The 27,873-nt window shown below is 61.3% G+C and overlaps 3 protein-coding genes across 4 annotated transcripts; 2 read left to right on the forward strand and 1 right to left on the reverse strand.

Annotated features, from left to right (window-relative positions):
- Positions 1 to 1,073: 1,073 nt before the first annotated feature.
- Positions 1,074 to 9,324, forward strand: ECHS1 (enoyl-CoA hydratase, short chain 1). Of its 2 annotated transcripts, XM_057531196.1 has the most exons (9): positions 1,089 to 1,222; positions 1,613 to 1,702; positions 2,397 to 2,594; positions 3,058 to 3,185; positions 4,031 to 4,130; positions 5,394 to 5,498; positions 5,967 to 6,086; positions 7,213 to 7,280; positions 8,273 to 9,324. In XM_057531196.1, exons 1-9 carry the CDS (start codon positions 1,135 to 1,137, stop codon positions 8,336 to 8,338), a joined length of 963 nt encoding a protein of 320 aa, XP_057387179.1. In that variant the 5' UTR covers positions 1,089 to 1,134; the 3' UTR covers positions 8,339 to 9,324. The 2 variants fall into 2 exon arrangements, with proteins under 2 accessions (XP_007173388.2, XP_057387179.1); XM_007173326.2 differs by lacking the exon at positions 1,613 to 1,702 and having other exon boundaries at positions 1,074 to 1,222.
- A 5,788-nt stretch (positions 9,325 to 15,112) lies between these two features.
- On the forward strand, positions 15,113 to 22,932 carry FUOM (fucose mutarotase). Its single transcript, XM_057530476.1, is given in 7 exon segments — positions 15,113 to 15,153; positions 15,155 to 15,192; positions 15,793 to 15,861; positions 17,261 to 17,331; positions 17,530 to 17,628; positions 18,217 to 18,290; positions 18,569 to 22,932. Coding segments are annotated over 7 exon segments (468 nt in total). The 3' UTR covers positions 18,645 to 22,932.
- On the reverse strand, positions 22,820 to 27,476 carry PRAP1 (proline rich acidic protein 1). Its single transcript, XM_007173324.2, has 5 exons — positions 27,359 to 27,476; positions 24,574 to 24,640; positions 23,854 to 23,903; positions 23,198 to 23,301; positions 22,820 to 23,089 (listed from the first exon to the last, which is right to left on the reverse strand). Exons 1-5 carry the CDS (start codon positions 27,364 to 27,366, stop codon positions 22,866 to 22,868), a joined length of 453 nt encoding a protein of 150 aa, XP_007173386.1. The 5' UTR covers positions 27,367 to 27,476; the 3' UTR covers positions 22,820 to 22,865.
- Between the last annotated feature and the right edge of the window lie 397 nt (positions 27,477 to 27,873).

Here is a 27,873-nt window from a genome sequence, read left to right on the forward strand (position 1 = left end):
AAGATGAGCTCACAGACTGCCCCACCCCCCCAGCCATGGACTGCCAGGCCTGAGAATGTAAACCAGAGACAGCCTGACTCCTGAAACTAGATTCAGAAATGTCACAGAAATGTCACAAAACGATGACGAATCCCAGCCTCTTTCTTTGTTCCCCATTTTAAAAAATCCCCTAACTCAAAGACCAAGTTGGTCGGAGGCTTATCTGAGCTGGTCTGAGTGGATCTGAGGCTTGTCTCCCACTCCTTTGCTTGGTGTCCTATAAACACCCGCTGTCAGAGTCTGGCTTTCTGCGCGGGTTACAACTGCACGTTGCCCTGAGGGCTGACTTCAGGTCACAGGTGTATCCGCCCAGCTCTAGCGAGCTCCAGTCTACCCGTCCTCAGCACGTTTGACTTTACATGCCCCACAGCCACTGCCTCCAGCTGCGAGTCCGGGACCCAGCTGTGGCTCGAGGCGCAGTCACCCGGGTGCGGGGACGACCCGCTTGCCCCGCACCCAGACACACGCCGTTTCCCGGAAACGGCGGGAAGAGCCAAAGGCCAAGGGCACTGCCGGGGCCTAAAGAACAGAGGCGGCGCAGGCCGGCGGACAGCTCCGCCAGGAGCCCGGCGGGCCAGCACCCCGGGCCTGCGCACTCGAGAGGCCTCCCGGCGGTCCCTCCCGACCACGAGGGCGTCCCGGCCGACCCCGAGCGGTCACACCCCGGGCTCGGGCTGCGGCGCGCGGTCCCCGCGTGTTTCCACCCCCACGGCTCGGCCGGCCCGGAGGGTTTGCTCTCAGGTCTTCAGGGCTACTTCCTACGACTTGGGGTCCGCCAAAAGGCGGCGCGGACCAGGGGACGGACCTGAACCTGAACCTCCACCCCTCGTCCCCGCCCCGGCCCCTCCTCCTGGACACCGGTCCCCCTCCCCCCGCACCCTAACCCTTGTCCCCATACCCTGACCTTCGCTCCTAAACCTTAGGCCCGTCGCCCGGCCACTTCCGCCGCCCGGCTGATCTCGCGAGACCTGCGAGTTCTCGCGATGCTGGCCCGTAGGCGGGGCGGGCCCTGACTGGCGCGGCCAGGGGGCGGCTCCGGGGGCCGGCTCTGCGGGAGGGGGGGCGGCCGGAGCGACGTGTCGTCACGCAAGAGCCATGGCCGCCCTGCGCGTCCTGCAGCCCAGCGTCCGCGCCCTGCTGGGCACTTGGCCCGGCTGCCCCGCGCCGCGCTCCTTCGCCTCGAGTGAGTCCGGGGCCGAGGGGGGGGGCGGGCCCGCGGTGGGGGTCCTCCGGGCCCTCATCCCAGGGCCGGACCCCTCCCAGCACCTGCTGCCTGAGCTCGCGGAGCCCTGGGGTCACTAGGGTCTCAACTCCGGGGACTCGGGACGGAGTGCCAAGACCTCTGGCCATTTCAGCTTTCGGTGTGAAAGTCCTCAGACTTTAAGAGAACGTGCGGTTAGCGCCTCTGCAATTGGAAAGGGTCGCACGTGCTGTCCTGCAGTGCCTCCTGCCCCGGCCTCCCCATGTCCACTGCTTCTCCCCGGGTGTGTCCTTCAGGTTCTGCCCCACCCCAGCCAGCGGGGCGCCCCTCCTCTCTCCTGAGCGCACTCGCCACCCCCCCCGCATTTTGCAGGAACTCTTGGCCATGTCGATGTCGCTGGGAAAGAATCTCTGCGGCCTCTTCCTTCACCTGTGTGTCCACTTGACCTAGCTACCAAGTCGTGTGGGTTTTACCTGAGTTCTCTTTGACCACCCGCTTCTGCATCCTGGCCTGTACCCAGCCATCATTCCTGGTCTTGTATGTGACAGGCATGCTGCCTTTACACGTGTGATTTCAGACACTTACCCACAAGCGCATGGGATAGGTACCGTGATCCCTGATTCCCCATTCAAGGAAGCCACCACCTTGGCTAACCTTCTTCTCCAGGTCATTGCTGGCCCCAGCTCTGAGCGGGCTGCCCCCCCCCCCAGGCCCTGGCAGTTGCCCTTTGCCTGTGTGCCTCCCACCAGACTGTCCACCCAGCAGGGCTGGAACTCTGTTCTGTTTGCAGCTTAATTGCCCTCACCTAGTTGGCGTTTGTTTAAAGAAGGCGTTTCCTCATCCCTTGTTTCTACAGGATCCCAGGCTGTCTCTAGTGCGCATTCTGGGAAGGGCCGACCAAGGCATTCAGGAGAAGGAAGGCTGCTCTTCATTGCTGGGGTTTTTTTAACTTAAGGAAGTGTTTCAGCATCCGCAAAAGCAGAGAGCACTGTAAAAGCCAATAATAATTGGCTGCACGCAAGCTGCATGATGCAGCCACCCGGGACTGAGCAGGGGCCCTCAGGGGTCCTGTCAGGGTCACTCTGTCCACTGACGGGTGCATCTCCCCGGCTTGGTGCCTCCGTGAGCGGAAATCCCCTTTTCCCCCTCCCCCCAGGCGCAGCCTTTGAATACATCATCACAGCCAAGAAGGGGAAGAACAGCAACGTGGGGTTGGTCCAGCTGAACCGCCCCAAGGCACTCAACGCGCTCTGCGATGGCCTGATGGAGGAGCTCAACCAGGCGCTGCAGGCCTTCGAGGAGGACCCGGCTGTGGGGGCCATCGTCCTCACGGGCGGGGAGAAGGCGTTTGCAGGTGAGGTGGGCAGTGTGGTGGCAGGCTGCCCAGGTGTGCGGTTGCACCTGTGGCGTGAGGCAGGCAGCCTTACATCTCCGTGAATGCATCAGGAAGATTCTGCGACTTGGGGGTTTATTTACGTAAAGCGGACCAAACCCCAGGCTGCTTGGAGGGGCCCCTCTGACGTTTAACATTGAGTGTGCTCCGCCAGCAAAACCAGTCTGTTCAGGGGCAGTCACGTCTCGGGTGCGAGTGACTAGTGAGGAGCCCCGCGTCTTCTGAGTCCCCCTCCGCTCTGTTTCCTGTCCGCATCCCTCTGCATCACCTCGTATCACAGTGTGTTGCACTGTCCCCCCTGCCCAGCTGTGTGTCCACGTGGCCGTCCCCTGCAACCCTTGATGCCTGCTGGCAGGGCACACTCAGTAGCTACCTGTTGGTGTGCGGTCTTGCTCTGGTAACTGGGACCTCATTTCCACCCCAGCTGGAGCCGACATCAAGGAAATGCAGAATCTAACGTTCCAGGACTGTTACTCCAGCAAGTTCTTGAGCCACTGGGACCGACTCACTTGGGTCAAGAAGCCAGTCATAGCTGCTGTCAATGGCTACGCCGTGAGTGTCCGCCCATGCCCCCTCCTTGCACTCAGAACACCTGAAGGAATTGTACTGTGTGTGTGCAGCAGAACTGATTTTTATCTGGGGGAGACCTGAGTCTCGTTCCCAGGCTCGCAGGCCTTTTCTGAGCAGTGATGCTGAAGAGCCCGGAACTGTAGACAGAGGACGTGTTTCAGCATCTGCTGTGTCAGTGGGGATTCAGCTGCTGGGCTTCGGATGCCTTTGTTAGTAAAGTCCCCCCAGTCCTGAGGCTCCCCGGGAGTGCTCTTCCCACGCTGCAACGTTCAGGGCACACGTGTTGGCTCTCTGTGCAGTTTTGATGACTTTCCAACCTGCACTGCCCTGTAAACTAACCTCTTTCACTACTGTTGAAAGCTCTGTGTCCCTTGTTTGGTCCATCGGGGTCTCCTATAGGCGCCTGGACAGCTCAGAGGTGCTGGGACTGGTTGTGGCCTGTAGAGAAGCCAGGAGGGCGTTTGAACTCACAATTCCTTAGTAAAGCTCCCTTGGGGTGAGCGGGTCAGCGGGCAGAGTTTATGGCTGTCGGTTCCCCCCTCCTGGCTGCCTTCGAGCCCCCACGGCAGAGAGTGGAGTGGCCACGACAGACACTGTAGGACCTGCAAAGCCACAAGCATTTGCTGTCTGGTCCTTTACAGAAAGTTTGCTGGCATCAACTGTGTAGGTAATTTGTGGGAACAGTTGGGAACAGTTAACTAACTTTGCATCTCTGTGTTAATCTTTGCTGTACCCTAGACTGTGTTTCACTTCAATAGAAAATTCAAATAAGCAAATAGAGTGATTTTTGACTGGGTTCCTCCGTGGTACCTCGTGTTGTCTTGCAGCTCGGTGGTGGCTGTGAACTTGCTATGATGTGTGACATCATTTATGCTGGAGAGAAAGCCCAGTTTGGGCAGCCAGAGATCCTCATAGGAACCATCCCAGGTAAAGACTGATGGTAGCTTTGGCATCGGTTCTTCAAGTCATCGTCCACCGTCTGCCCACGTCTTGGGGGCATTTGGGCTGTTCCAGTGTCAGACAGAAGCACATGGGGCTGTCGTGTGAGCCTGGACGGTGGCTTCCTGTCTGCACACTAAGGCCACGTGGGCACAGCAGCGCTGAGAGCAACCTGGGGGCCTCGGAGCTGTGCCGGCTCCTCTGGGGTGGCCGCGTCCCTTGCCCGACACGAATAGGAAAGGCTGGCCGCACGGTGCGTTCTAACCGCAGTGAGTCTTGCTTGTGAGCCACATCTGCGCTGGATCTTTATCGGTCAGCAGCTCAGAGAAAAGAACACGGGGACCACGGGCCAACACTGAGAGCTCACGTATCGGTGGCCAGAGTGAGTCCCGTGGGCTCACCCAGGTTCAGAGCAGGGAATCAGGTCCCCCGTGGGCAGGGCGACAGGAACAGTGGGCCAACAGTGACGCCTCTGCCCTTCAGTCCACCTGACGAGGACTCCGGGCTGTGTCCCCCCAGGGTCTCTGCCCTGGGTGTAGAGCCTGGAGCCCAGGGCCTCTCCCGAGCCAGCTGGGCTGGGCAGGGAGCAGCCGTGGGGTCAGGAGAGGGTGTCTGGGGTCAGCTGAGGGTGACCACCAGGGTCTTCCCATCCCAGTGCCTGAGGTCTCCACTGCATTGAGGCAGTGTCCGAGTCTGCTGGACTGTGGGTGCCCCCCTCAGGTGGCTCCTTGGCTCGCTCTGGCAGCCCTGGGGTTCACCATGGGCGGATGACCGGGCAGACCACTCTCTTTCCAGCTGGAGGCCATGGAGTGAGCAGGAGGGGGCGGGCAGCAGGGCCCGGGGAGGCGGGAGCCCGGAAGAGAGGGGCACGTTCAGAGCCCTGGGACGGGGGGGCCTTGCATCGTCCCACACCTGGAGCGGAGCAAGCTGTGCTCGGAGGCCACCCCCAGCTGCCCTCTGGGTTGGGTTGGGTCGGGTCAGGGTCTGGGGCCCTGGGCCGCGAGCTCCGTGTGTCTGTCCGTAGTCTGACTCCTGCATGAGAGGTACTGGTGCAGGGGACCCAGGGCACCAGGCAGGGGGGCCCGAGTGTGGAAGGGAGCCTCCCCCAGCTTCCCCACCTGCTGGACGCCTGGGTTCTGCCCACCCACCCCACCCAAGGGGCCCATCTTCAGCCCTGGGGCACTTGGGGACAGCACGTCTGTGCATCCTGGCCGCAGAGCCAGCCGTGCCCAGCAGCCCTCTGCCCCGCAGGTGCAGGGGGCACGCAGAGACTGACCCGTGCCGTCGGAAAGTCACTGGCCATGGAGATGGTCCTCACTGGTGACCGGATCTCAGCCCAGGATGCCAAGCAAGCAGGTACGGGCCACAGCCGCCCGTGGAGCTGCCCCCTCAGGAAGCTGAGTGGAGGGGGGAGGGCTGCGTCCAGGGGCTCCCACCGGTGATCAGCACAGAGCTTTCCCGTGTCCTGGGATCCCAGGAGACTCACTGCCTTTGTTTTCTTATTTGAAATACCACATGCTCAAAGGAGTGACTGAGGCATGCATGCAGGTTAAAGAGCAATAGTGAAACCGCCCCGCTTCCCAGAGCCAGCGTGAGCAACAGGGTCTCCGAGACCCTCCGCAGGCATGCCCTCTCCTGGACCCGCAGTGACCTGTGACTGTAAGAGCCCAGTGACGGCAGCAGCCAAGGGTGGCGGCCCTACCAGGGGGCACCGTGGGCCTTTCCTGTGTCCCTGCTGCCTTGTCGGCCCCCAGAGGCCCGTGCTGTGGCTTAGAGAACGAGAACCAGCTGCTTCCACGTGTTGTTTACCTTTTCGTGTTTTAGGTCTTGTAAGCAAAGTTCTTCCTGTTGAGACACTGGTGGAAGAAGCTGTAAAGTGTGCAGAAAAGATTGCCAGCAACTCTAAAATTGTAACAGCGATGGCCAAAGAATCAGTGAATGCAGGTAGGGAGGAGAGTGGAGAAGGCCGCACAGTAGTTGTGAGGCTTGACAATTTGGGGTCAGAATTATGCGTCTTAACCGGTCTGGACAAAAATTGTTAGGGTTCTTGGTATTTCAATTTTGGCTCTTCGTAGAGTTCTAGTTTCTAGTTGCTCGCTCACAAACTCTGTTGAAATGGCCTGAGCTCCCCTTGGAAGCAGGACCCGAGAACAGGGCCAGCCTGGGGGACAGGCGGCAGGGGGCTGGCACTGGCGTGCAGGGGAAGCCCGGGAAGGGTCGCCTGGGGAACCTGGGAGGAAGAGGCTCCTCTCGGCCAGCAGCTCCGCCCATCTGTCGGGATGAGCTGGGGGCAGAGAGCGTGTCCCGGCTGTCGCCGTGGACTGGACGTCCTCTCTCTGCCGGCGGGGCAGCTCTGACCGGCCCTCCTCAGAATCACTTGACTGTTAACATGGCGATTTGTTCTCAGCATTGGAGTGAGGCTGTCCCTTTGCTCCATGTTGCCTGTCAAGAGGACGGTGAGCTGGGACAGCCGTGTGTGCCCGCGGCGAGCCGCTCTGCCCCCCGTCTCTGCTCACCGGCCTCCCGGGCCCCCAGCCTCGGCCAGAGCGTTCACACAGGCACGAGCGTGTGGGGCATGCAGCAGGGGAGGGGACGTGCCGCAAGGCCCAAGGCACCTGTCACCTTGGCTGGGCGCTGGCCGCGGGGACCCAGCTACAGGTGCCGCCAAGGAAACGCTTCCGTGAGCCTCGCACCTGAATCACCTCCACTGCAAAGGTGGCCCGGGACTCACTCTGTTCTGCACAGAGTTCTGTTTTCTGGGTGTTGTCCTTAATTATTTGTCGTGCTTTTTGAGTTCAGTGTCGTGGGCTTCCTCAGCCCTCTCGTGACTTGACAGAGTTTGCCGTCCCACCTTCCATCCAGGTCCCCGTGCAGGACACTGGGAGGCCGGGAGCAGTATTCACTGGGCGTCTCGGCTGGGGTGGTGCATTTGAGCAGGGAGGCTGTACTTTAAACGTCGGTGAAGTCAAAGTCCACATCAGTCCCCGAGGGTGTTTCCTGTCTCCACAAAAATGTTCTGCGTTCCCACATCTGAAATCTCAGCTCCTAACTTCTGGGTTTTCTTTTTCAGCTTTTGAAATGACATTAACAGAGGGCATTAAGTTGGAGAAGAAACTCTTCTATTCAACTTTTGCTACCGTAAGTAAGCCTCATGCACGCGGAGAATCACACACGGTCCAGCCATACGCGTTCCTGGCATTTCCTTATAGGTTTTATCACTAAATACCATTTCTCTTTGGTCAGAACTCTTAGCTTCCCCTGTAGCTGGATCACATGTGTTCTATCACTGAGCATTGATTTTTTTTCAAATAAGTACATTGTGTGGAAGTTCAAAAGTACAGAAACTTACACAGGGTTATTTCCTGTTGCAAAAGATCTTATAAATTGCACCCTTAAACAGCAACTCCTGTATTTAAAATGCAATCCATTTACTCATAATTTTCCTAGATTGTTCCAGTTACTTGGAATGGGGCTCGAATGTATTATAATACTGAAATCTGAAGCCTTGGAGCATTATTTTCTAGGATATCTGCCAGTAACTCAAACGAAATCATTCTCTTAGTAGTCATTAAAACTGATCTTTTATTATCAGAAAGTCATATCTAGGTGTTTTATAAAAGAAAGATTAAAAATGGCTTTAGCTCTTGAGGAAGTGCGGGTGCGTGTGTGCACATGTGTGTGATTGCATGCATGTGTGCATATGTGCACACAGCGGAAGGTATGCAGAGGTAGAGCTTGGATTCTCGTGTCCTGCTTCCTGACCCTCAGGACACCGCTGACCTAGAGCACGACTAAATCCAGGTCATGATTTGGTGAATGACCCAAGTACATGCCTCTGAGGTTCTCTGTAGATGGGAGTTTATTCGACTCATAGGTTAGTGGTTCCTGAATGACCATCACAAAGGCGGGGCGGGGGTGTTTAGTGGAAAAATACCCATTCCCAAGCCAGCCCTGGGAATTGGGATCATTCACAGTTTTCGAGGTGATCCCGCCGCAGAACCCGGTGAGTGGACGGCCGAGGGCAGGGAGGAGCCCGGCAGGCAGTGAGCAGCCCTGACACAGGCAGAGCCTCGCACCCGGACCCCATGCAGAGTGACCGTCCACCTCTGCCTTTCCCCTTCTCTCGCCAGGAAGACCGGAAAGAAGGGATGTCCGCGTTTGTGGAGAAGAGAAAGGCCAACTTCAAAGACCAGTGAGAGCTGCCTGCCTCTGCCTCAGCCCTTCGAGTTAAAGAGGAAAAACACGGCCTGTCAGCTTCACAAGCAAATAAATCCTTCGCTTGCAAACGCAGTGACAGTGACACACAGCTTCTCTCCAGCTGTGAGGGGCCCTGGGGGGCTGTGTGGGCTCTCGCCCCACCGAGTAGCAGGTGGCCTTCACCCGGCTCTCACGAGGACCCCCAGCTTGGTCGCGGTATCGTTTGCAGCCGGTGGACGTGGCCGCTCAGGGGGATGGCCTCGCTGCTGGGCCTTTAAAGAGATGTGCTCTTGACTAAATGACAAACTTCAGGTCACATCATGCCTTTCTTTTAGTTACCGCTCGATTTGAATGTTCTGTCACTTTTTCAAAACTTTTGTTTGTCATTCTCAGTAACAACATTCAAACAGAACAAGGTTCTTAAAGTAAGGCACCCACATCCCACTCCGAGGGCGACCACTGTTCACAGGTTCGTGGCTTTCAAGATGTCTTTCTGTGCCCACGTGCGTGAACACATGCTCCCGTGTGAAATTCAGTTTTCTTTGTACAAAAATGGTTCTGCGTATACACATTTCTGCAGGGTGCACCGATCACCTTCTGCTTCTGTCACACAAGTGCACCCTATTCTTTTGTTTGACTAGCATTTTTTTTCATTTTACCCATTTTTAAATGTACATTTTAGCAGCATTCAGTGTATTCACAGTGTTCTTCATCTCCAGACTGTTTCATCACCCCAGACAGAAACCTTACCCCTTCAACACTAGCTCCCTACTCCAGCCCCCAGCCCTGGGGACCTCTATTCCACTTTCTTTCTGTCGCTGGATTTAATATAATATTTCCAGGGTCCATCAGGTTGTAGCACTAACAGTTTCATTTCGTTTCATGGCTGATTACTATTCCTACTAGCATTCTTTTCAGTGGCCTTGAAATATTTCATGACGTGTGTATGTTGTGATCTGCTTATTCGCATGGTGTTGATTGTTTAGACCGTGTCCAGGTTCTTGTTTCAGAGCCGTCGTGGCGACGGTGCAGCGAACGTTCCCTGCACAAATCCTTGCATTTCAGCTCGAGTGCGTCTGGAAGGGAAGGGCTGCACTGAGGGGCTGGGCTACTGGGGGCCGAGGCTCCCAGATTGGTGTGAGGACTGCTTGTGTCGGAATACCTGGGGCATCGGTTTAAAATGCATGTTCCCAGACCTGGCGCAGGATTAGTGCCCTTTGCTGTGGGAGGACGTAGAGTTTACACACCAAGGTTCCTCTGGCGGCCTCATCCCCGGGAGGGCCAGCTGCGTCCCCCGGGTCACTGTGCAGTGTCAGGCACCTCGCAGGACCCTGGGTGAATGAGTGACCGAGGTACCGGGAAACACCTCTGCCCCGACCAGACGTCTGCTGTTTAATCCGCAGCTCACAGCCCAGCTCGGAACTCTAAACCCTCCATTTTACACCAGCTTCTCGAGCAGGTGTCCAGGGGGAGAGTCGTATGAGTCCTGGGGCACGGGATGAAGGCCCTTGTCCTCCTGCTGCATGGGAGGGCTGCATGGGTGAAGGGGGCAGTCGCTGGCCTGGGTCAGGGCCCCCCAGCCTCAGAATGTCCTCAGACTCTCCAAGGTGAGGTCAGAACAGCTGCACCTCTGGGAGCGGACGCCAGCACTGTGAGGATCCCCCTGGCTCTTGGTGCGGCGCCCACGGCAACGCAGCTGCAGGTGAACAGACGGCCAGGTGAGGGGTGAGCTCTGCTGGCTTCGTTGTGCCCCCACCCCCACCCCATCAGTCTTGCTGTGCAGAGAGAGCCTCACCTGTCGGGCATGATGGGTGCCGCTCAGAACCCAGGGCAGAGCTCTGCCTAAGCAAGAGCTCCACGGTGAGACGTGCACCTGCCTGTCCCGGGAATCGGGCCTCAGAGCCCTCCTCTGGGAGCCGCCACCCGGCGAAGGCCTGAGTACGTGGTACAGGCGTTTCCTCCACCTTGTCCTGCAGCCAGACGTGGGCAGGTAGCCTGTTGGCCAGCCTGCCCAGCGGAGGTTTCTGCATGTGGGATTGCAGTTGTGGCCTTGGGCAGGGCTGGGCCCAGAGTGTGTACCCTCCCCCTACCCAGGACCCATGCTGAACACCCAAGAGAGACCCACCTGCATTTGAGGAAGAGCTGAGATGGCTGGTGGAGCTCTGGCCGCCCAGCACCTTCGATGACTCGCCCTTATGCCCTGGTCATATTTGCACAGCTGGGGGCGGGGGCCCAAAAAGAATTGCTCTGCTGATGGTCTGCCCCGGGGGATTACCTCTGCAGTCTCCGCCCAGGCCCTGTCATTCTGCTGTGTGTGCCGTGGTCAGGAGTTTGAGAAGGGTGCAGTGGTTCTATTATGTGACAAGACCCTCCCCAGACAGCAGACACTGAGTTCTGATGGAGTCGCCCTTGAACGGTGGGCAAGGGAGTAGGTACAAGGGGACCATGAGATCAGGCTCTCCCCTGGGGTCAGGAAGGCCGGGCCCAGCCGGGCGGTCTTCATGGCAGGAGAGGTGGGAACCCCATTTATTAAAGCTGTGTAACTGGGGTTTGCACTAGTGACATACCATCTAGAATGAACAAGCAGAGGTATGTGCAGGAGGAAACCTTAAAGTTGAGAAAGTCCGTGCATTAGTTTAATTTTTCACACGCGTTGGGCGGTGACCTTCATAATTGATTCCGAGCAACGGAGCCCCGAGTGCTGGGGGGCCAGTTGTGAGCGGCCCGTCCGAGACTCGCGGGTACCCTTGTCTCAGCGGCTCAGCCGGAAGCCGAGAAAGGGCTCGACATGGAACCTGCACATGAGAGTGTGTGTGTCTCAAAGGTCTGCACCCACAGGGTCGTTTGGGTTCCAGCACGTGGCAGGGACGGGGCCCCACCCCCGGGCCCAGGGAACAGGATCTTGTCTTCAGGCTGTGTGCTGGCCCCGGGCTTGGGGGAGACGGGACCGTGCAGTGGTGTGACTGTGTGCTTTGCTGTGGGTGACGGGGTTGAAGACGAACCCCAGCGGGACTTCGAGGACCACAAGCCCCAGGGAGCCCTCCACTCTCTCTTGAGTTAATTGACCTCCGGGGTTTTGATTTGTTTTTGAAGCTGAGACCTTTCATTCTCATCTCTCTGTATAAAATTGGCTTTTCCCTCTTATATTCCTACTAAAGAGATAAGCTTCAGGGAATGTTGACTTCAAGTCTCTGCACTCAGGTTTTGGAGTAGAAACGGCTCACACTGGGTGGGATTGATCACTGTGGGCGGCCTGAGTGTGGGCCCTGCTCACCACCTCCCTGGGCAGCTTCCTTGACCAGCGAGGCTCCCCAGGACCGGGCAGTGGACGTGGGTTGTCTGTTGACTTCAGGTTCTCTGCCATCTTTCACGTACAGAACTTCCGCAGGAGCTGCCAGGCCTCCGGGCATGTCACCGCAGGGCTGAGGGTCCATTTGGGAATGAGGTGGGAGGGGGCGGGCTCCGAGGGGAGAGAGCCTGGCCTGTCCCGGCTCCGGGTTGGGCTGTTTCCTGCGGCACAGGCAGCAGTAAATACTCGGGTGGCTGGCAGGCAAACCGGGCAGCCCTGTAAGGAGGGCCAGAGCATGGAGGGCTGAGAGCCAGCTGGCCTGAGCGAGACCCCGTTTGCAGGCTGGGCAGTGAAGTTAGGTTTTGGGTTCTTAAGTGGGGGTATGATCGGGCCGGTGCAGGCACGGGCATCTGCACTGGGGTCTGCACTCAAGCCTGCATGTGTGGAGCGGGGTAGAGAGAGAGCAGACACAGGATTGAAGGCCAAGGGCAATGTCAGCAGGGCTTTTGGTGACATCTCGGCAGGGCACAGGAGCCACCTGCATTAGTCAGCTACCGCTGCATAATAAATTATCCCTAAACTCGGTGGCTTTAAGGAGCAATCATCAGTTCTCCTTTCTCAGTTTGTATGGGTCAGGAATCCAGACAGGCCACCATGGGTCAGCTTGTCTCCGCTGCACAGAGCCTGGGGCCTCGGCTGGAGCCCCGCCCGAGCACTCGCTCCCCGGCCTGGTGGTTGATGGAGCATCACTGGGTGAGCTGTGGGCCGCACGCCCCCTGGAGGGCTCGCCACGTTCATTCCCTCGGCTTCCTGCCAGTACTGTGTCTGCGTTCCCAGTGTCAGAAGTTCATAAAGAACAGAAGTAAAACCAACAAAGTGCTTAGGTAGAGATGAGTGAAAGTGTGCTGTGCACACTCCAGACAGACAGTCTGCAAACCGGGAGGCGCTCAGACCAGGACATGGAAGGAGGCTGGGAGGATGTTGTTACAGAGCGGCGTGTAGAGCGTGAGGGCAGTGAACAAACCAGGAGCGCTCAGACCAGAACATGGAAGGAGGCTGGGAGGACGTTGTTACAGAGCGGCGTCCATAGCGTGAGGGCAGTGATTCTTACAGCGATTGGTTACAAGGTTCGAAGTTTCTTAAATGAAAGAGAGTTGGCTAGTGGTTACCTCATGCCAACTGGGGGAACTATTTAAGTTTTGCTTATGATTTTCAGAGGCATAAGCAAGAACTGTCCCAGGTCAAGTTGACCTTTCTTGTCCTGCAAAATAAGCTAAATTAAATTGTGCTTGTCTAACTGGTTTTGTCTCCTCGGGGGATTTTTCTCAGTTGCATTTGATTTTAACACCAGGGCACGTGTTCTGAAGAGAGAATCAGGAGGAAGCCATACTGCCTTTTTTTTTTGGCTGTGGTGGGTCTTCGTTGCTGTGCGCGGGCTTTCTCTAGTTGCGGTGAGCGGGGGCTACTCTTCATTGCAGTGCCTGGGCTTCTCATTGCAGCTGCTTCTCTTGTTGCGGAGCACAGGCTCTAGGCGGGCGGGCTTAGTTGCTCCGCGGCATGTGGGATCTTCCTGGACCAGGGCTCGAACCCGTGTCCCCTGCATTGGCAGGAGGATTCGTAACCACTGCGCCACCAGGGAAGCCCCACCATACTGCCTTTCATGACCTGCCCCCAGAAGCCAGGCAGCAGCACGTCCAGCATTCTATTGGAGGCAGTGACAAAGGTCCACCTGGTTCAAGGAAGGGGACAAACCCACCTCAGGGGAGGCGTGTCACTCACTGTGGCGTGTCAGATACAACATGGCGGCGGTGCTGCCATTTTGGAAAAACACAATCATACCTGTCGACTGAAATAAATGCACAACCTAAAAGTTGAGAATTATGCTTTATTCGGCGGACTTGCTGAGGACTTAAGCCCAGGATACAGCCTCTCAGCTCTCAGGGACTGTTCCGAAGAGGTAAGGGAGTGTAAGCAGACAGGGCAGGGGGTCCCTGGAGACAGAGAACCAGGAATGGCTTTCTGGACGTACGAGAACCCGTTTTGGCCTATGCCATTTTGTGATCTGAGCCTGGCCCCCGTGCTTGCCCTTGAACAGGTCTCAGTAATCAGTGATGTTAAGCGAACAGAGGAACACAGGGACAGAGAAAAGGCAGTGATAAAGCAGAGTCCTAGTTCCTCCTCAAGGGATAAACATAATAATATACCTTGAGTTGTGCAGGAACTAAGGTCCCTACCCAGGTGGAGGGTGGAATGGTGATGTTGACCATCCTGACTTAAGTCAACGAAGACTTGACTCTGCCGACCTGACCTTTGCCCCAATTTTATGCTAAATTCTCTGCTCAAGCCCCTTCCTGAATATGCATGTGCCCTTAGCTTAAAACTTCCCCAGTTTTGCTGGTGGGGAGACACTGCTTTGGGAAAGATCCCCGGTGTTCTCCTTACTTGCTGTGATAAATTCTTCCTTCTCCCGATCTTTATTGGCTTGGTTGTGTCTTTCGGCTCAACACCTACCCAGCGGTGAACCCAGTTTTCGGGTAACAGGAGGAGCCAGTGTGTACAGGAGTTTTTGCAAACAAAACAAGACAAAAAAACAGGTAGTCTGAACAGCAAAAGATTACTGCTAATTAAAGAAAACCAGACATCTCAAGTTAATGAATTTAGTGCTTTCCTATGTATGGGAAGATGCAAGATGTTTGGGCTCCTTGAAATCATTCCTTTTATATGCACCTCAGCTGGCCAGCTGAAGGTGATCTCTCCCCCCCCAAAATCAAGACACCTAGTGTTGGGGGGCGTGGGGGCGGGGATGGGGGGTCCTGTGGAGCCCAGGCTGCTGGGGCCCCTACGGGCAGTCAGAGCACTGCTTCCCTGGGCAGGGGTGTGGCACCCTAGCCAGGTACCTGAGGGGTCTCAGCAGGCTGACGCCTGGAAGGCAGCGTAGGGGTGCTCTCAGCACACCGTCTTGGCCCAGAGCTCGCACCCACCTGCCCTCAGGGTCCTTCCAGTGTGAACAGTGTTGGGTGAAGGAGTAAGTCCTCCCCGTGCCGCCACCCAGCCCTCCCCACCCCAGGCCACCGCGGACCCTGTGGGCTGGAGGGGGTGGGGGACGAGTCCCCAGGGCCTGCGGGCGGAATGGGGGCTGGAGAGGAGGCCTTCACGCATGTAGGGCGCTGGGGAGCTCCAACACAAACACACGTGGGTGCCCGGGTCCTGGACCTGGCGGGGAAAGCGAGGCCTCGAAAGGCGGCGCCTGCGGGGCTGGGCTGGGGTCGACCCCGCCCCGAGGCGGCCCACGCAACCCCAAGTCCTCTGCACTCCGCTGGGGACCCTCCTTTCAGGCCACGCCCATCTCCCACCGGGCCCCGCCCCTATATGCCACCCGCCCCCTCTGGCCCCTCGCCTCCCCTCCAGGATCCGCCCCACGCGCGGCCCCGCCCTCCCCGGCCCCACCCCTCGTGGCCGCCCCGCCCCCTCAGGCCCAGCCAGTATGGTGGTGCTGAAGGGCGTCCCCGCGCTGCTGTCCCCCGAGCTACGCCCTGGCGCGGATGGGGCACGGAGATGAGATCGGTGAGCGCGGCGGGGGCAGAGCTTCGGGGAGATCCACCCCCCGGGGGCAGAAGTCGGGCGGGGCCCCTGGTCCTGGGTGGGGGCATTGCTTTGGCCGCCCTCGCTCCCTTAAGGAAACTGAGGCCTGCCTGGGCGGTCACGAGGACGATGGCCCTTGGTCCGAGAGGGGCTGTGTCCGGCACATCCGGTTCCTCCCCCAGCCCGGGTGTGCGCGGCCCCGGGCGGCCAAGTCCCCGCCCCGCCTCAGGCCCCGTGTGCCGCTCCTACTCCAGCCCCCTCCCCACACGGCCCCCAAGGGGCCACCACCGCCTGCGCCTGGGCTGTCCCCTAACGTTTGCAGCGGTTTCTCTTTTCCTGAGTCTGTGGGCCTGGACCGGGCTGCGCGGCCGGACGCTGGGCGGGACTCCGGGCAGCCTTCGGGTGACACCTGCAGTTCCTCCTACGTCTGGGGCTCCCTCGCCTCCCCTCTCGGACGGGAAGGGAGGGGTAGTGGGCGCGTCCTAACGCGTCTGACCGGCGACCCTGGGTCTGCGCCCAAGCCCAAGCCCGCGGCGGGCTGCGCGGACCCGCCGCGGATGTCTAACCGTGCTGGCTGCTCAGTTCTTGCGGACATGAACTTCCCCACCGCCTCCATCTGCAGGTGTGGCCCAGAGGAGATCCGTGCCGACGGTGAGCCCCATCTTCTGCAGGCCGGGGTGGGGAGGGTGGGCTGACATCCGGCCTCTGGGCTGCCCAGGTGCTCAGTAGCAGCTCTGCTCCTACCCCCACCAATTCCTCAATAACCCACAAGTGACCCAGGAAATCTCAGTGCCAGGACCCTCAAGATTCTCCCTGCAGCCCCCAGCCCCCAGAAGTGAGCCTGGGCCTCCTGCTCCATCTCACACACCACTTGGTGTCTTCTTACAAATGGGGGAACTAAGGCCTGGCACCTTCTTGGCTGGCTGAGCAGCGGTTCCTGGCCCAGGTCCGGTGTTCAGCCTTTACTCTGCTCTAGAATCCCAGCACTCGTGACCTGGCCCCAAAGGTTCCAGGTGTCCGCACACTCCGTCTCTTAAGACCCTCTCATCCCCACAGGGGCCAGTGGGAGGTGAGGCTGGGAGGGGCCTGGAGCCAGGTCCAGGAGGTAACAGTAAGAGAGGGGTTAGCAGTCCTGAGGGTAACGGGGGCCGTGGGCTGGGCTCGGGCTGTGCCTGGACGCCCCCACCCCCAGCAACGTTGTGAGGCAGGAACACGACTCTCCCTGCAGAGTTCAGGCCACTAAAGGCACAGAGAGATGAAATGTGGGGTAAACGCAGCCCCCTGGACGGGGCGCTCCCGACCTGGTGGCCCCGGCTTCCACCCCTGCTCGGGGAGCTGAGCCCCCTGTGCCTCGGTTTACACCTTGGGCCAGGTAACCCGAGGTGCTCGCCTCCCTTTCCGCAGGGTGGGCCATGGAAAGGCCCAAATGGTGGAAGAGAAGGAGGGCATAAGTAAATCACGGTGCAGCCCCCAGAAGTGACACACACACCCTGGCAAACAAGCAGTTAGCTTTCAGCGTCCAATATGCAGAAAAGTCTAACCTTGTTGAAACGAGGGAAAAAAGGCAGAAGGAAATGCACTCCGACAGTAGCAGGGTTTCCTTTGCGTAGTAAGATTACAGCCGGTTCTTCTTCTTCGTGGGCTTCTGTATTTCCTGGTTTTGTACAATGAGCACACATTAGTTTAATAATCAGAAACCAACTTTCGGGAGAGCAGGGGCCCTTGGAGCCAAGTGGGGCAGGTCTGGGGGCGGCCTGGGGCAAGAGGGGCCTCCTTCCAGACCCCACTGTCCTCGTCACAAGGAGGTCATCTCCAGGGCCTTCTGGGTTCAAGGAGGTGGCCCAGGTGCCCCTCCTGGTGGACGAGTGTTTGAGGGTCACCACCAACAACCCGTGTGGTAGAGTGAAGGGGGATGGGCAGGGCCAAGACAGTGACAGGTGCCGTGGCCAGGGCGGGGAGACACCAATGTGACCTCAATAAGTGTCACCCTACGGGCAGCAGGTGGCCGGGCGGGAGAGGGCGGCGTCTGAGGCCGGCACTCTGCCCTCAGGCCTGGGCATCCCTCAGCGCCTGAAGGCTGTGCTGCAGCCGCTACCACTGGACAACTACGCGGAGGGGCCGGTGAGGCTGCTCTGGGCCTCAGTTTACCCTTTGCCGGAACTCAGGGGCGCCACTTGCCTTGGGTAGGGGGGAGGACCCGTGTCCCCAAAGACCCCTGAGCCTGATCAGAGGAACCCTGAACTGTCACCCAACAAGGGGTCCTGGAGGCACCCCGGGCAGGGGTCAGTGGGCCACAGAGCGGACCCCCTCTGTCTCCAGACTGTGGCCATGGAGCTGGTGCCCAGCGACATGGAGAGGGGCCTTCAGACCCCAGTGTGGACAAGCTACCAGCCCATCCTCTCCAGGGCCGGTTGTGCGGTGAGCCTGAGACCCCCACCAAGAAAGGGGTCAGGGATCCTCTGTGCCTCCTTGGGGTCCCAAGAGAAGTGAAAGACGGGCCCTCCCGAACCCTGCACCATGGTCGTGCGGGCTCCTACCCAGGGGTATGGCCACCCCTTGCCCCGGCCTCCCTGCTCCCTTCCAGGACCCTGACCTACCTCTGCCTGGGGGTCCTCACCCACCCCAGCCTGTCCGAGCGGAGCCAGGGGAAAACGGGGAACCCCTGGCCCCCGTCTGTGGTCAGAGGCCTGGCCCGATGCTGCCTGTCACCCCCCACCCTTCAAGGGGCCGGGCCTGTCCTCCCGGGACCACCCACCAGCAGGTCTTGGGCAGGACCTTCCTGAAGAGAGGATCCGGGGTTCCTGTCCTTGACAGCAGCCCCACTCCGACCCCCAGGGCAGCTCAGACGATTCAAGGGCCCCAGGCAGGTGGCCACCACAGCCCCTGTGCCCCTATCCGCCCAGCCCTCGCAGGTCAGGAGCCCAGCATCCTGGGGACCCCAGCCTGGAGAATCGGCTGATGCCCCACTGGGCCTGGGGCCCTCAATGGTCCCCCCTTGCCTTCCAGAGCCCCCTGGCCACGATAGAGAGATTTGAGTTTTATGAGCGGACCAGAAGGGCTTTTGCTGTTGTGACAACTGGGTGAGCTCTGGCTGGACACGGTGGGTCCACTGGGTCCTCCTGGGTCTGGCTGGGTCCGGCTGGGCTGCATCTGGGCCGAGCCTGGGCCCTACCCCTTCCCACTGCAGAGCCCTCCCCACCCTCTGCTCAGCCCCTGCCCCGGTGGAGACTAGATGCCCCACGGGGAATGGGAGAGCCGAGGGATTTGCTGAAAGTGCGCAGGGTGGGTGGCAGAGCAGGGCTCTGGGCACCCCGGTCCTCTCCATCCCAGCTCGGCTCTCAGCCTGCTCCTTATGCAGGGAGGCGGCCCTCTACGGAAACCTCATCCTCAAGAAGGGGGTGCTGGCCCGTGATGCCCTGTTCCAGGCCTGTTGAAGACCACCCGCCCAGAGAGGGATCTGGAACCCTGAGCCCTATGCCGCCACCAGCAGGCGTGTCCAGCGGCAGATGAACTGGCCTGGCCCTGCCTGGCAGCGCTCAGAGCTCACCCAGCCAGGGGCTCCGGGGGCCCAGCAGGTCCTGGGTGGGCCTCTGCTGACCAGGGCTGGCGTTATCCCAGTTCAGAAAAATGATGGAAAAGTGTAGTGACTTGCCAACATACAGTCCAAAGGTTTAAACAGGAGCTCCATCTTCACTCACAAAGGCCTGTTTGGTGCTGAGTGCAATGGCAGCTGTGGGCTCCCTGGAGGGCAGACCCCACCCACTCTCGGTGAACCCTCAGGTGGGAAGTAAGGCCTCCCTCCTCCCGATAGGTTTGGGTCACCTGACTTGGCAAGTCCCTGGGTTTGGGATGAGAGTTCACACAGGTCGAGACCCTCGCGTGGGGAGATCGCACAGAGGGCCTGGGCAGGGACCTGGGTGATGCACACACGGCAGGGGGCCTGGAGGTGGGTGCATCAGCTACCCAGGCAGCCCTGAGTGGGCTGCAGTCACTAAGGTGGCCCTTGAAGAGGGGGCCAGGGCTGTTCCTTCAGCTCCAGAGGCAGGAGGGCAGGTGGCAGAGGCTGGTCTGGAGCCTCCGGGGGCTGACCACACCGTCAGCTGGGGTGGGGGGCACTGGGCCCTGTGCCTGTGTTCCCTCGCTCTGGTGGTTGAGCGCCTACTGAATACGCATGAGCCCGAGTGGGCCTGGGGATGGCCGGGGCGGCAGGTAGAGGACAGGAGGACGCGAGGCTCCCAGGCAAAGGGGCCTGCCAGGTTGCGACGGCTTCCCGGCACGTTCTCAAACTGGGTCTCCCGGGGTGGGCGGGGTTCCCACTGGCCATTGCACAGGATCCCTCCCTGAGGGCCCTCTCCCTGCTCCTCCAGACCTTCTCACAGCACGTGGGCGTGGGAGCTGGGATGACCAGGGATCCCCAGGGCTCGGGGGAGGCTCCCATGGTCAGGACCAGGGGCTGGTGGGCCTGGAAGGCAGACAGGTCCACTGGGCGGACGTCTGGGGCTCAGCCTGGGGAAGGGACCACGTTCTGGGCCCGCCACTGCCAGGGCTAATCTCTGATCCCTGACCCCACAGCCAGCCACTTCCAGCGACACACGGGCCTCTCCTGAAACAGCTTTATCGAGGTTGAATTGACACACAGTAAGTAAGCTGTTCACGTTTAAAGCATTCAGTTAAATTCGTTTGGGTGTTGGACCAGCACCTCCATCCCCCCCTCTCTTCCCTGCCCCCACTGGTCCGCCCCCCTCCCTGCTGGTCAGTGTGCATTTTGCAGAACTCCGTGTAAGTGGAAGGCCGTGCATGCCGTCTGCGTGCTCGCGGTGGGGTGGGGTGTAGAGCGGGATTTTGCTGTGCACGAGCGGGATTTTGCGCAGAGCGGGATTCTGCTGTGCACGCACTGCTGTGTTCCATCCAGGCAGCTCTTGGGGGGGGCGCTGGGTTGCTTTCAGCTCTTGGCTATTGCAGATAAGCTTGCCGCACAAGTCTGCATGGACACGAGCCTTCATTTCTGGAGTAAACACCTCTGGTCAAGGCTCGGCCGTAGGGCATGTGTATGTGTGACTTTGTAAGAAACTCCCAAACCGTTTCCAAAGCAGCTGAGCTGGTTTACATCCCCAGCCCTGGGAATGTGCATTCCAACCCCTGGTCCTCATCCTGGCTGCTGGTCTCTCCCGTGAGCCGCTCCAAGGGGACTGTAGTGGTGAGTTCTCTGAGCGTTAATGATGTTGAACATCTTCTCATGGGTGTGTGTGCCTTCTATTTTCTTTGGTGACATGAATGGTCAATCTCTTGCCCATTTTGGCACTGGGGCGTTTAATGATTCCGGTCACCAGTTCCACTGTGTGCGGGGGGGGGAGGGGCAGGGGGCTGCCCCCTCCGCCAGGCAGCCCCTCAGCACCAGCCGGTGTCCTGCAGTCCGCTTGGTTCTGACACCCCCTGCCCGGGGACGCATCAGATCCCGCAGGTTCAGGGCTCAGTCCCACAGGACTGCCCCCCACGATACCCCCACTCCAGATGCCAGTCCCAAGTCCAGGTGGGCACCCGGGCTTCTGACCGACCGGCTGTAGATAGAGGGTTCCCATGACCCCTCCTCAGGCTCAGTTAGTTTTCTAGAGCGGCTCACAGAACTCAGGGAAACATTCACTCCCTAGATCACCACTTATCCTAAAAGGATAGGACTCAGGACCAGCCAGGTGGACGAGGTACGGGGAGGGGCTTCCGCGCCCTCTCCAGCACCCCTCTCCCCGCACCTCCACATGCTCACCAGCCCGAAGCTCTCCAGACCCATCCTTCTGGGTTTCTGTGGAGGCTTCACTGCACAGGCTGTTTGATTCAGTCGCTGGCCACTGGCGATTGATCCAACCCCCAGCCCCTCTCCCCGCCCTGAGGTCTGGGCGTGGGGCTGGAGGTTCCAACCCTCAATTCCTGGTCGGTTCCCTGCAACTGGCCCCATCCTTAGGGACCTTCCCAGAGTCACCTCAGTCACACAGCAAAGGACAACTTTATCACGCCCCTCACTCAGGAAATTCCGAGGGTTTTAGGAGCTCTGTGCCAGGATCAGGGATGAAGATCACGCACATTTCTGACTATAAGTCACAGTGTCACAGTACTTTTCACTTAGTCCACTTGCTGGGGAGCCCCAGTGCCCACCAGAAGGGCCTTGGGTTCAACCAAAGGCTCAGACTCAGGGAAGAGCACAGACCACCCTTGCCAGCCGTCCACTGAGGAAGAACGTCCCACAGGTGCAGTGGGTCACAGCTGCTCTGTGGCTCAGGGCAGCTCAGGTGTGTGGGGATGAGGGTCGCTGGGCACCGCCTGGCCAAGAGCCTGCGCCCCCAGACGCAGGTGCAGCGTCCAGGGTCCCCGGCAGGACCACTGCCTCAGGGAAGCCAGGGCTGCGGCTCCCAGGAATGACCTCAGTTGTCTCGTTCCCTGCCTGGATGCCTCACGCACCAGCGTCACTGCAGAAGCAGTGCTGCCTCGTGACCCCGGGGGGCAGGGGCAGGCGGCCCACGCTCCCAGGGCTTGGCACCCTCTGTAGAAGGCGGAGCAGTGGAGTGCGCCTGGGAGTGGGGGGCGGGGGCCACGGGGGCTAAGGGGGCTGAGCCGGCCTGTGGCCTCTGCCAGTGTCTCCTGCTCACCCCCAAGTCCCCTGCTCCTGCTGGGTCTCCGGCTGTGCCCTCGGGGCAGGCAGTGCCCACTGGGGACCTGGCTCCAGCAGGGCTGGAGAGAGACTTGGCCATAAACACCACCCTGGGCTGCCCAGGGCCGTGGCCACCATCGACCTCGGGTCTGAGCAGCTCACTGCCGGGGCCTCGGTCTCCTCGTTGGTACTGGGGGCAACAGAGCTTCTGTCTGTGGGGCCGCGAAGCCGGGAGGCATGCACGCCTCTGAGCAGCGCATCTGGGGGTGAGGCTGCCATTTGAGGCCCCCAGGAGCTTGGGGCTCGTGGGGTGACATAGGAGCTCTAGGGCACGTGAGGTCCCAGGACAGACCCACGGTCTCTGGAGCAGCCGGGCGCCTCGTTCTGTCTTAGCCCCCAGCAGGCTCAGTCTGGGCGGCGGGGAAGTTTCAGGCCCCAAGTGCTTCCCTCTCGATGCCGGAGCACGATTGCCACACAGAAACCCCGCCTGCACTTGCACACACCCCAGCACACGTACAACTTGTGGAAAATTCCAGTGACCCTATACCTGCGTCTGCGACATCAGGCCTGCTGAGCCAGGCCGTGCCAGAGGACTGGTCACCTCAGAGAGCGCCAGCAACTGCCCAGAAAATGAGAACAGAATGGCTGGGCCCAAGTCCAGCCCCAGTCACCTGTGCCCCTGCCTGCCGTCCCCCCGAGCACCTGCCCGCTTGTCCCCCTGTCCCCCTGAGCAGTCAGCGACTGGGCTCCCTGTTTCCATTCTCCGGTCCTGTCCGCGGGGAGCCCGGAGAAGCTCCGTCCGCACCCCAGCACGTGAGGAGGCCTGGGGGAAGCAGATGGTTCCCAGAGCATGGGCGCTGGGTGCAGGAGCCAAGCGTCAGCCTGGGGCTGCCCGGGGGCCAGCCTGTGGCCCCCCTTCTCCCAGACAGAGCAGGCGGGGCCCACAATCACTGTTCTTGAAGACACATGTGGCCTCTGCCTCTTTGCAGGGTTTATTTTTTCCAACTGGGGGGGGTCAAGGCTCCCAGGAGTCTTCCTTGGGGTGGTAGATGTGGTCTCGGTCCTCCTCTGGCCCTTGAAGCACTTGCTGAGGTGGCAGCACCTGAGCCCAGGGCCTTGCCTCCCCCTGGGCCTCCTCGGGCCAGTTGTGGTACAGGCTGTCATGGTCAGGCTCAGGGCCCCACCTGGGGCTTGGGACACGGCCCAGGGTGTCCTTGGTCTCTGCCAGGGCCTCGGCACCTAGGGACAGACAGACGGAAGTGTGGCCTCAGTTTCCCTCCCGAGGCTTCATTCGTCCACGTCAGCCCCTTGCGAGCCCCCTCCCCAGGGGGCAGCGCCTGCCCTGACCTGGCCGCTTCTCCCCGGTGGTGGCCAAGAGCTTTGGCGCCATGAACAGCCCCATGAGCTGGCTGTCCTTCTCCGGAGGCTCCACCGCTCGGGCGCCCCAGGCCCTGTGGGCAAGAGCGTCTGGGTCAGGTCACCGTGCGCAGCGGGAGACCCCAGGACAGCACCCCTGCCCCGCCCCCAACCCAGACCCGCGCGCCAGGCGTCCCCACGACGCCCCTCATGTGCGTGGGGCCCGGGAAGGTCCCCGAGGGTGAGGCCTTGAGAAGGCCCCGTGGGCTTGGCCGGGGCCCCTCCTGTGCAGAGGTCAGCAGAGCCCAGTCTGCAGGCGATGCCGCGTCCTCCCGCCTGGCTGGCCGTCTCACGTGGGTGCAGGAAGCGGGCACGGCTGGCTCAGTCTGCTGCCTCGGCCACCCCAGGAGGGAGCCACCCTGGAGGCTACAGGGGAGCAGGGGAGCTGGGCGGGGCAGGAGGAGGGGACTGGATCCTCCAGGCCCTGCACTCTGCTCGGTCGCTCACGGATCTCAGGGGCTCCGGTGCCTCCCCTCCCCAAAGCTGCTGGACAGGACCCCCCCTCCATCCACGAAGGCCCCCAGCTCAGGGAAGGCCCAAAGGGGGCACAGCGGGGGAAGGCGCGAGAGGCTGCCGGGGGCACTCACTCCTCTGTGCCCTGCTCAGCCCCGACTTTGCCTTTGGTCTGGACGAGGACCTGGGAGAGAGAGGTCGCAGGTGAGGCACAGTGCGGTCCTCCAAGGGTCCTCCTCTGGGGACTGGCTGGAGGCCGTGTGGTTTCTGGGGAGACTTGGGGACAGCATGGGGTCTATACTTGCACCACCTGTCCCCTGGTGGCCTGAGGAAGGGGGGCCAGCTCCTCTGCCCGTACTTCCTTGCGGGGCCAGTGGGGACAGGGGAGCAAATGAAACGGGTGACCCAGCCCAGTGACCAGTGCCCGGCAGCTGTGGGACAGCTGTGCTGGTCTTCCTGTGTCTCCCCCTTCACCTGGCACTCCCGGGGAGTAGGGCTGAGTGGCCCGGACCCAGGGCTGGTGAAGAACACGGCCCCAGCACGGTCCTGGCCCCTGGGCAGCCCGGCACGTGGAGGTGCCCTGGGCTTCGCAGCACAGGTGAGTGTCATCAGGCCCCCTCCTCCACCTGGCTCACCTGGGGTCGTTGAGACCTGTCCATCAGACCCCGCAGAGGGGCCGCTCCCCTCCTCCTGAGGGTCCCCCAGTGCCCACGGGCCTGCCCGGTGCGCAGGACCTGCAGTCCCATGGGTGCCACGCCTTCCCTGCCCTAGGCCGGCCGGTGCCTTTCTCCACCCGCTGCTGGTGGGGCTGAGGGCGGAAGCCAAGGGGTGGCTGGGCGAGGAGCTGCACATACCTGGGGGCTCCGTGCTGAGCCCGCCTCCAGCAGAAACGCAGCCCCCAGGCTGGTGATCAGGAGGAGCCTGGGGGACCAGGGGGGAGAGTGAGAGACGGCGAGGCTCCGCCTCTGCCCCGCGACCTCCAGACATGACGCCTGGCGTGGCCGGCGATGGTCCAGCCAGGGTGGCCAAGGGCCGGGTGGTGATCAGGTCCACAGGTGGTTTGCTGTCCCCCACGTCGCAGAGCAGGCCACGCAGGCACAGAGATGGGGCCTCCACAGGCCCACACCTGCTCCCGGGCCCTCGGACCCCACCCTGCAGGCCCGGGTTACCGCGTGTATCTGGTGGTCCCAGCGTTGCCTCTGGCTCCACGGCCTGTGCCGGCCGCACCGTCGGGGCCTGGCGCAGTGGGGCTGTGGCACTGATGGGGCACGGGCTTGGGGCTCAGCTGGCAGGCACTCAAGCCCGCAGCGCCCCTGAGGCTGTGCCCGTGGCTCCTCAGAGGCAGGTGGCACTCCGCCCTGTCCCAGAGCCGTGGGTGGACCGTGGGTGGGCCGTGGGTGGGCCGTGGGTGGACCGTGGGTGGGCCGTGGGTGGACCGTGGGTGGACCGTGGGTGGGCCGTGGGTGGGCCGTGGGTGGACCGTGGGTGGGCCGTGGGTGGACCGTGGGTGGACCGTGGGTGGGCCGTGGGTGGACCGTGGGTGGGCCGTGGGTGGGCCGTGGGTGGACCGTGGGTGGGCCGTGGGTGGACCGTGGGTGGGCCGTGGGTGGGCCGTGGGTGGGCCGTGGGTGGACCGTGGGTGGGCCGTGGGTGGACCGTGGGTGGGCCGTGGGTGGGCCGTGGGTGGACCGTGGGTGGACCGTGGGTGGGCCGTGGGTGGACCGTGGGTGGGCCGTGGGTGGACCGTGGGTGGACCGTGGGTGGGCCGTGGGTGGGCCGTGGGTGGACCGTGGGTGGACCGTGGGTGGGCCGTGGGTGGACCGTGGGTGGGCCGTGGGTGGGCCGTGGGTGGACGCCGGGGCCGCCACTGGGCAGGAAGCCCGATGGGGTGCTCCGCCGGGGCACGTCCAGCCTGACCTCAGGGAGGTCGAGGACCCAGCCCAAGCAGGGGGTCCGAGGAGCAATGGCCGAAGGCAGGAGATGTGGAGGGATACACAGGACAGAAGGTGACCAAGGGACTCAGCAGTGAGGAGGCCTCACCCAAGACAAGCCGGGTCGGGAGAGCAGAGGACGGCCGGGGCTGACTGCAGCGGGGACGCGTTGTGTGGGGTTAGGGTGCCCGCGTGTGCATTGCCGTGTGTGTGGTGTGGGTGTGCGTAGCGTGTGCGTGTGTGGTGTGCATGTGCCCGGTGTCTTTTGCGTTATTAAAATACAAGACAACAGGCCCCCAGCGGAGTTGCTGAGTTGAGCTTTCATCACCAAACTGAGACCTCAGTACAGGGTGGGGTGGGGTGGGTGGGCCCAGGCCCTCCCCTCCCAGGGATGGAATCCTGAGCCAGACAATCCGGAACCTCCAGGCGGCACTCGCGGCCCTGCCTTCCCCTGAAGGAAGGTGACCCGACCACAACCAGCGCCCTTCGCCCTTCGCTTACAGGAACTTCCTTGTTCACCGCCCCCCCCCCCCCACCCGGCCTGTAGAAGTCTTTCACTCTGTACAGCTCCCTGGGGCTCCTTTCTATCTGCTAGATTGGATGCCGCCTGATTTGAATTGAGTTTTGCTTAAATAAACTCGGAATGTTTGACACGCCTCAGTGCATCTATCTCTGGGCAGCGGCAGCCCTTGGGCAGGAAGGTTTCTGCGCCGCAGGTGGGCGGGGCCGGGAGCACGTGGCTTGGGGGGAGGGGGAGGGGCGGCCCATCAAGGCTTTCTGCCTGATGCCCCGATTCCAGCCCCACAAAGACCTTCGCTCCTCTGGGTTACTCAGCACTTTGGGGTGGAGGTTCCCCTGCACTCCAAGGGGGCAAAGGGCGGGGGCCTGCCCTGGACTGCAGGGCACCGGCCCAGTCTGGTCAGCTACCCTGCCTCTCCTGGGCACCGATCCTAGACAGAGGCTCTGGACACCAAGAGGTCCCCACGTCACTGATCAGCCCGCCTCTGGTCCACGCTGGGGTCCCTAGGAGAACCCCCCAGGACAGGAGGGCCGGGGAGAGCTCTGGCTTAGAGGGGGAGGGGCCCCCCACCCCTGCCACAGGTGGAGGGGGAGGAGGGAGACCCCCTCAGGGGAAATGGCCTCTGACCTCAGGGTCCTGGAGGAGCCCCAGTGCTTCCCCGGGCCTCACACCCCAGCTCCCGGGGTGACGACCCCTTGGGCTCCAGCTGCCCCGCCCACATCGCCCCCCAGCCTCCAGCCCCGTCTCAGCGTCTTGACCCCCACTTTCATTTCGTCAGTCACAGACCTGCCTTCTTTGGCCCTGGTGCCTCCCACCCGCTTCCAGGGGCTCCCGGGTGACTCTCCACAGGGTCAAGGGACCCCAAGGGACAGTGCTGTCTCTCAGGAGCCACAGGGGTGGCCTTTGGAGCGGGAGCCCGGGGGACACAATCATTCTGGAGGACGCGGGAGGGAGAGCTGTGTCCCCAAGCCGCTAACACCCGGGAGGAGACGGCACTCCTGGGGACCAGCCAGACACTGGTTTGCAGACAGAGCCCCGACCCCCACCTGAAACCGGGCTGGGCTGGGGACCCAGGTGCCCCAGGGGCTGGCCCCTGGGTCCAGGGCTCCTGGACCCAAGTGACCACACAGCAAAGCTGTGAGTGGGGTGTCTGGGTGGGGACCCAGGTTTGCAGGCGCTGGGCATTACCTCCTCATGCTGGGGTCCCCTCCTCAGTGTAGACGGCGCTCTGGGGGACCTGCAGCTGCAGACCCAGCTCGCCAGCGGCCCAGGGATCCAGACGTCTGGTCCTCCTCCTCCCCGCCCTCTCTCGAGGTTTTATGGCCCCCGTGTGGGCGTGTCTGGACAGAGGTCAGGGCCAGGGATCCTGCCTGGGCTGCCGAGGTGACTGAGTGCACCGGGCCGGCCCCCACTCCACCTGTCTGTCACATGCATGACCCTCCCCAGGACCTGACTTCTGCCCGCTCCAGCCACCTGACACAGCCCTACCTGCCCCCACCTCTCCACACGCTGGAACTCGCACAGCCTCCGCCCCACCCAGGCCCTGGGCTCTGTCACCCGGGGGCATGGGACCCCAAGCGGGGCTGACTGCTTGGATGGAAGCCGGAGGGCGACCCAGCCCACCCTGCCCGCTGGGTCCTCAGCCGCAGCTGCTGGACTCCTCCGAAATATCACAGGTTCCCCAAACTTTTTAATGATCCAGT

Source organism: Balaenoptera acutorostrata, chromosome 16 (assembly GCF_949987535.1).
Source record: "Balaenoptera acutorostrata chromosome 16, mBalAcu1.1, whole genome shotgun sequence".
In the NCBI taxonomy this organism is placed as follows: Eukaryota; Metazoa; Chordata; class Mammalia; order Artiodactyla; family Balaenopteridae; genus Balaenoptera; species Balaenoptera acutorostrata.

Excerpts from the sequence above, each read along its gene's own strand:
- ECHS1 (XM_057531196.1), top strand. The coding sequence starts at position 1,135 with ATGGCCGCCCTGCGCGTCCTGCAGCCCAGCGTCCGCGCCCTGCTGGGC. Across the intron at positions 4,131-5,393 it reads CCTCATAGGAACCATCCCAG|GTGCAGGGGGCACGCAGAGA; the intron begins GTAAAGACTGAT and ends TCTGCCCCGCAG. Across the intron at positions 6,087-7,212 it reads CAAAGAATCAGTGAATGCAG|CTTTTGAAATGACATTAACA; the intron begins GTAGGGAGGAGA and ends TTTCTTTTTCAG.
- PRAP1 (XM_007173324.2), bottom strand. Across the intron at positions 23,904-24,573 it reads GCTCAGCACGGAGCCCCCAG|GTCCTCGTCCAGACCAAAGG; the intron begins GTATGTGCAGCT and ends TCTCTCTCCCAG. Across the intron at positions 23,302-23,853 it reads GCTGAGCAGGGCACAGAGGA|GGCCTGGGGCGCCCGAGCGG; the intron begins GTGAGTGCCCCC and ends TCTTGCCCACAG.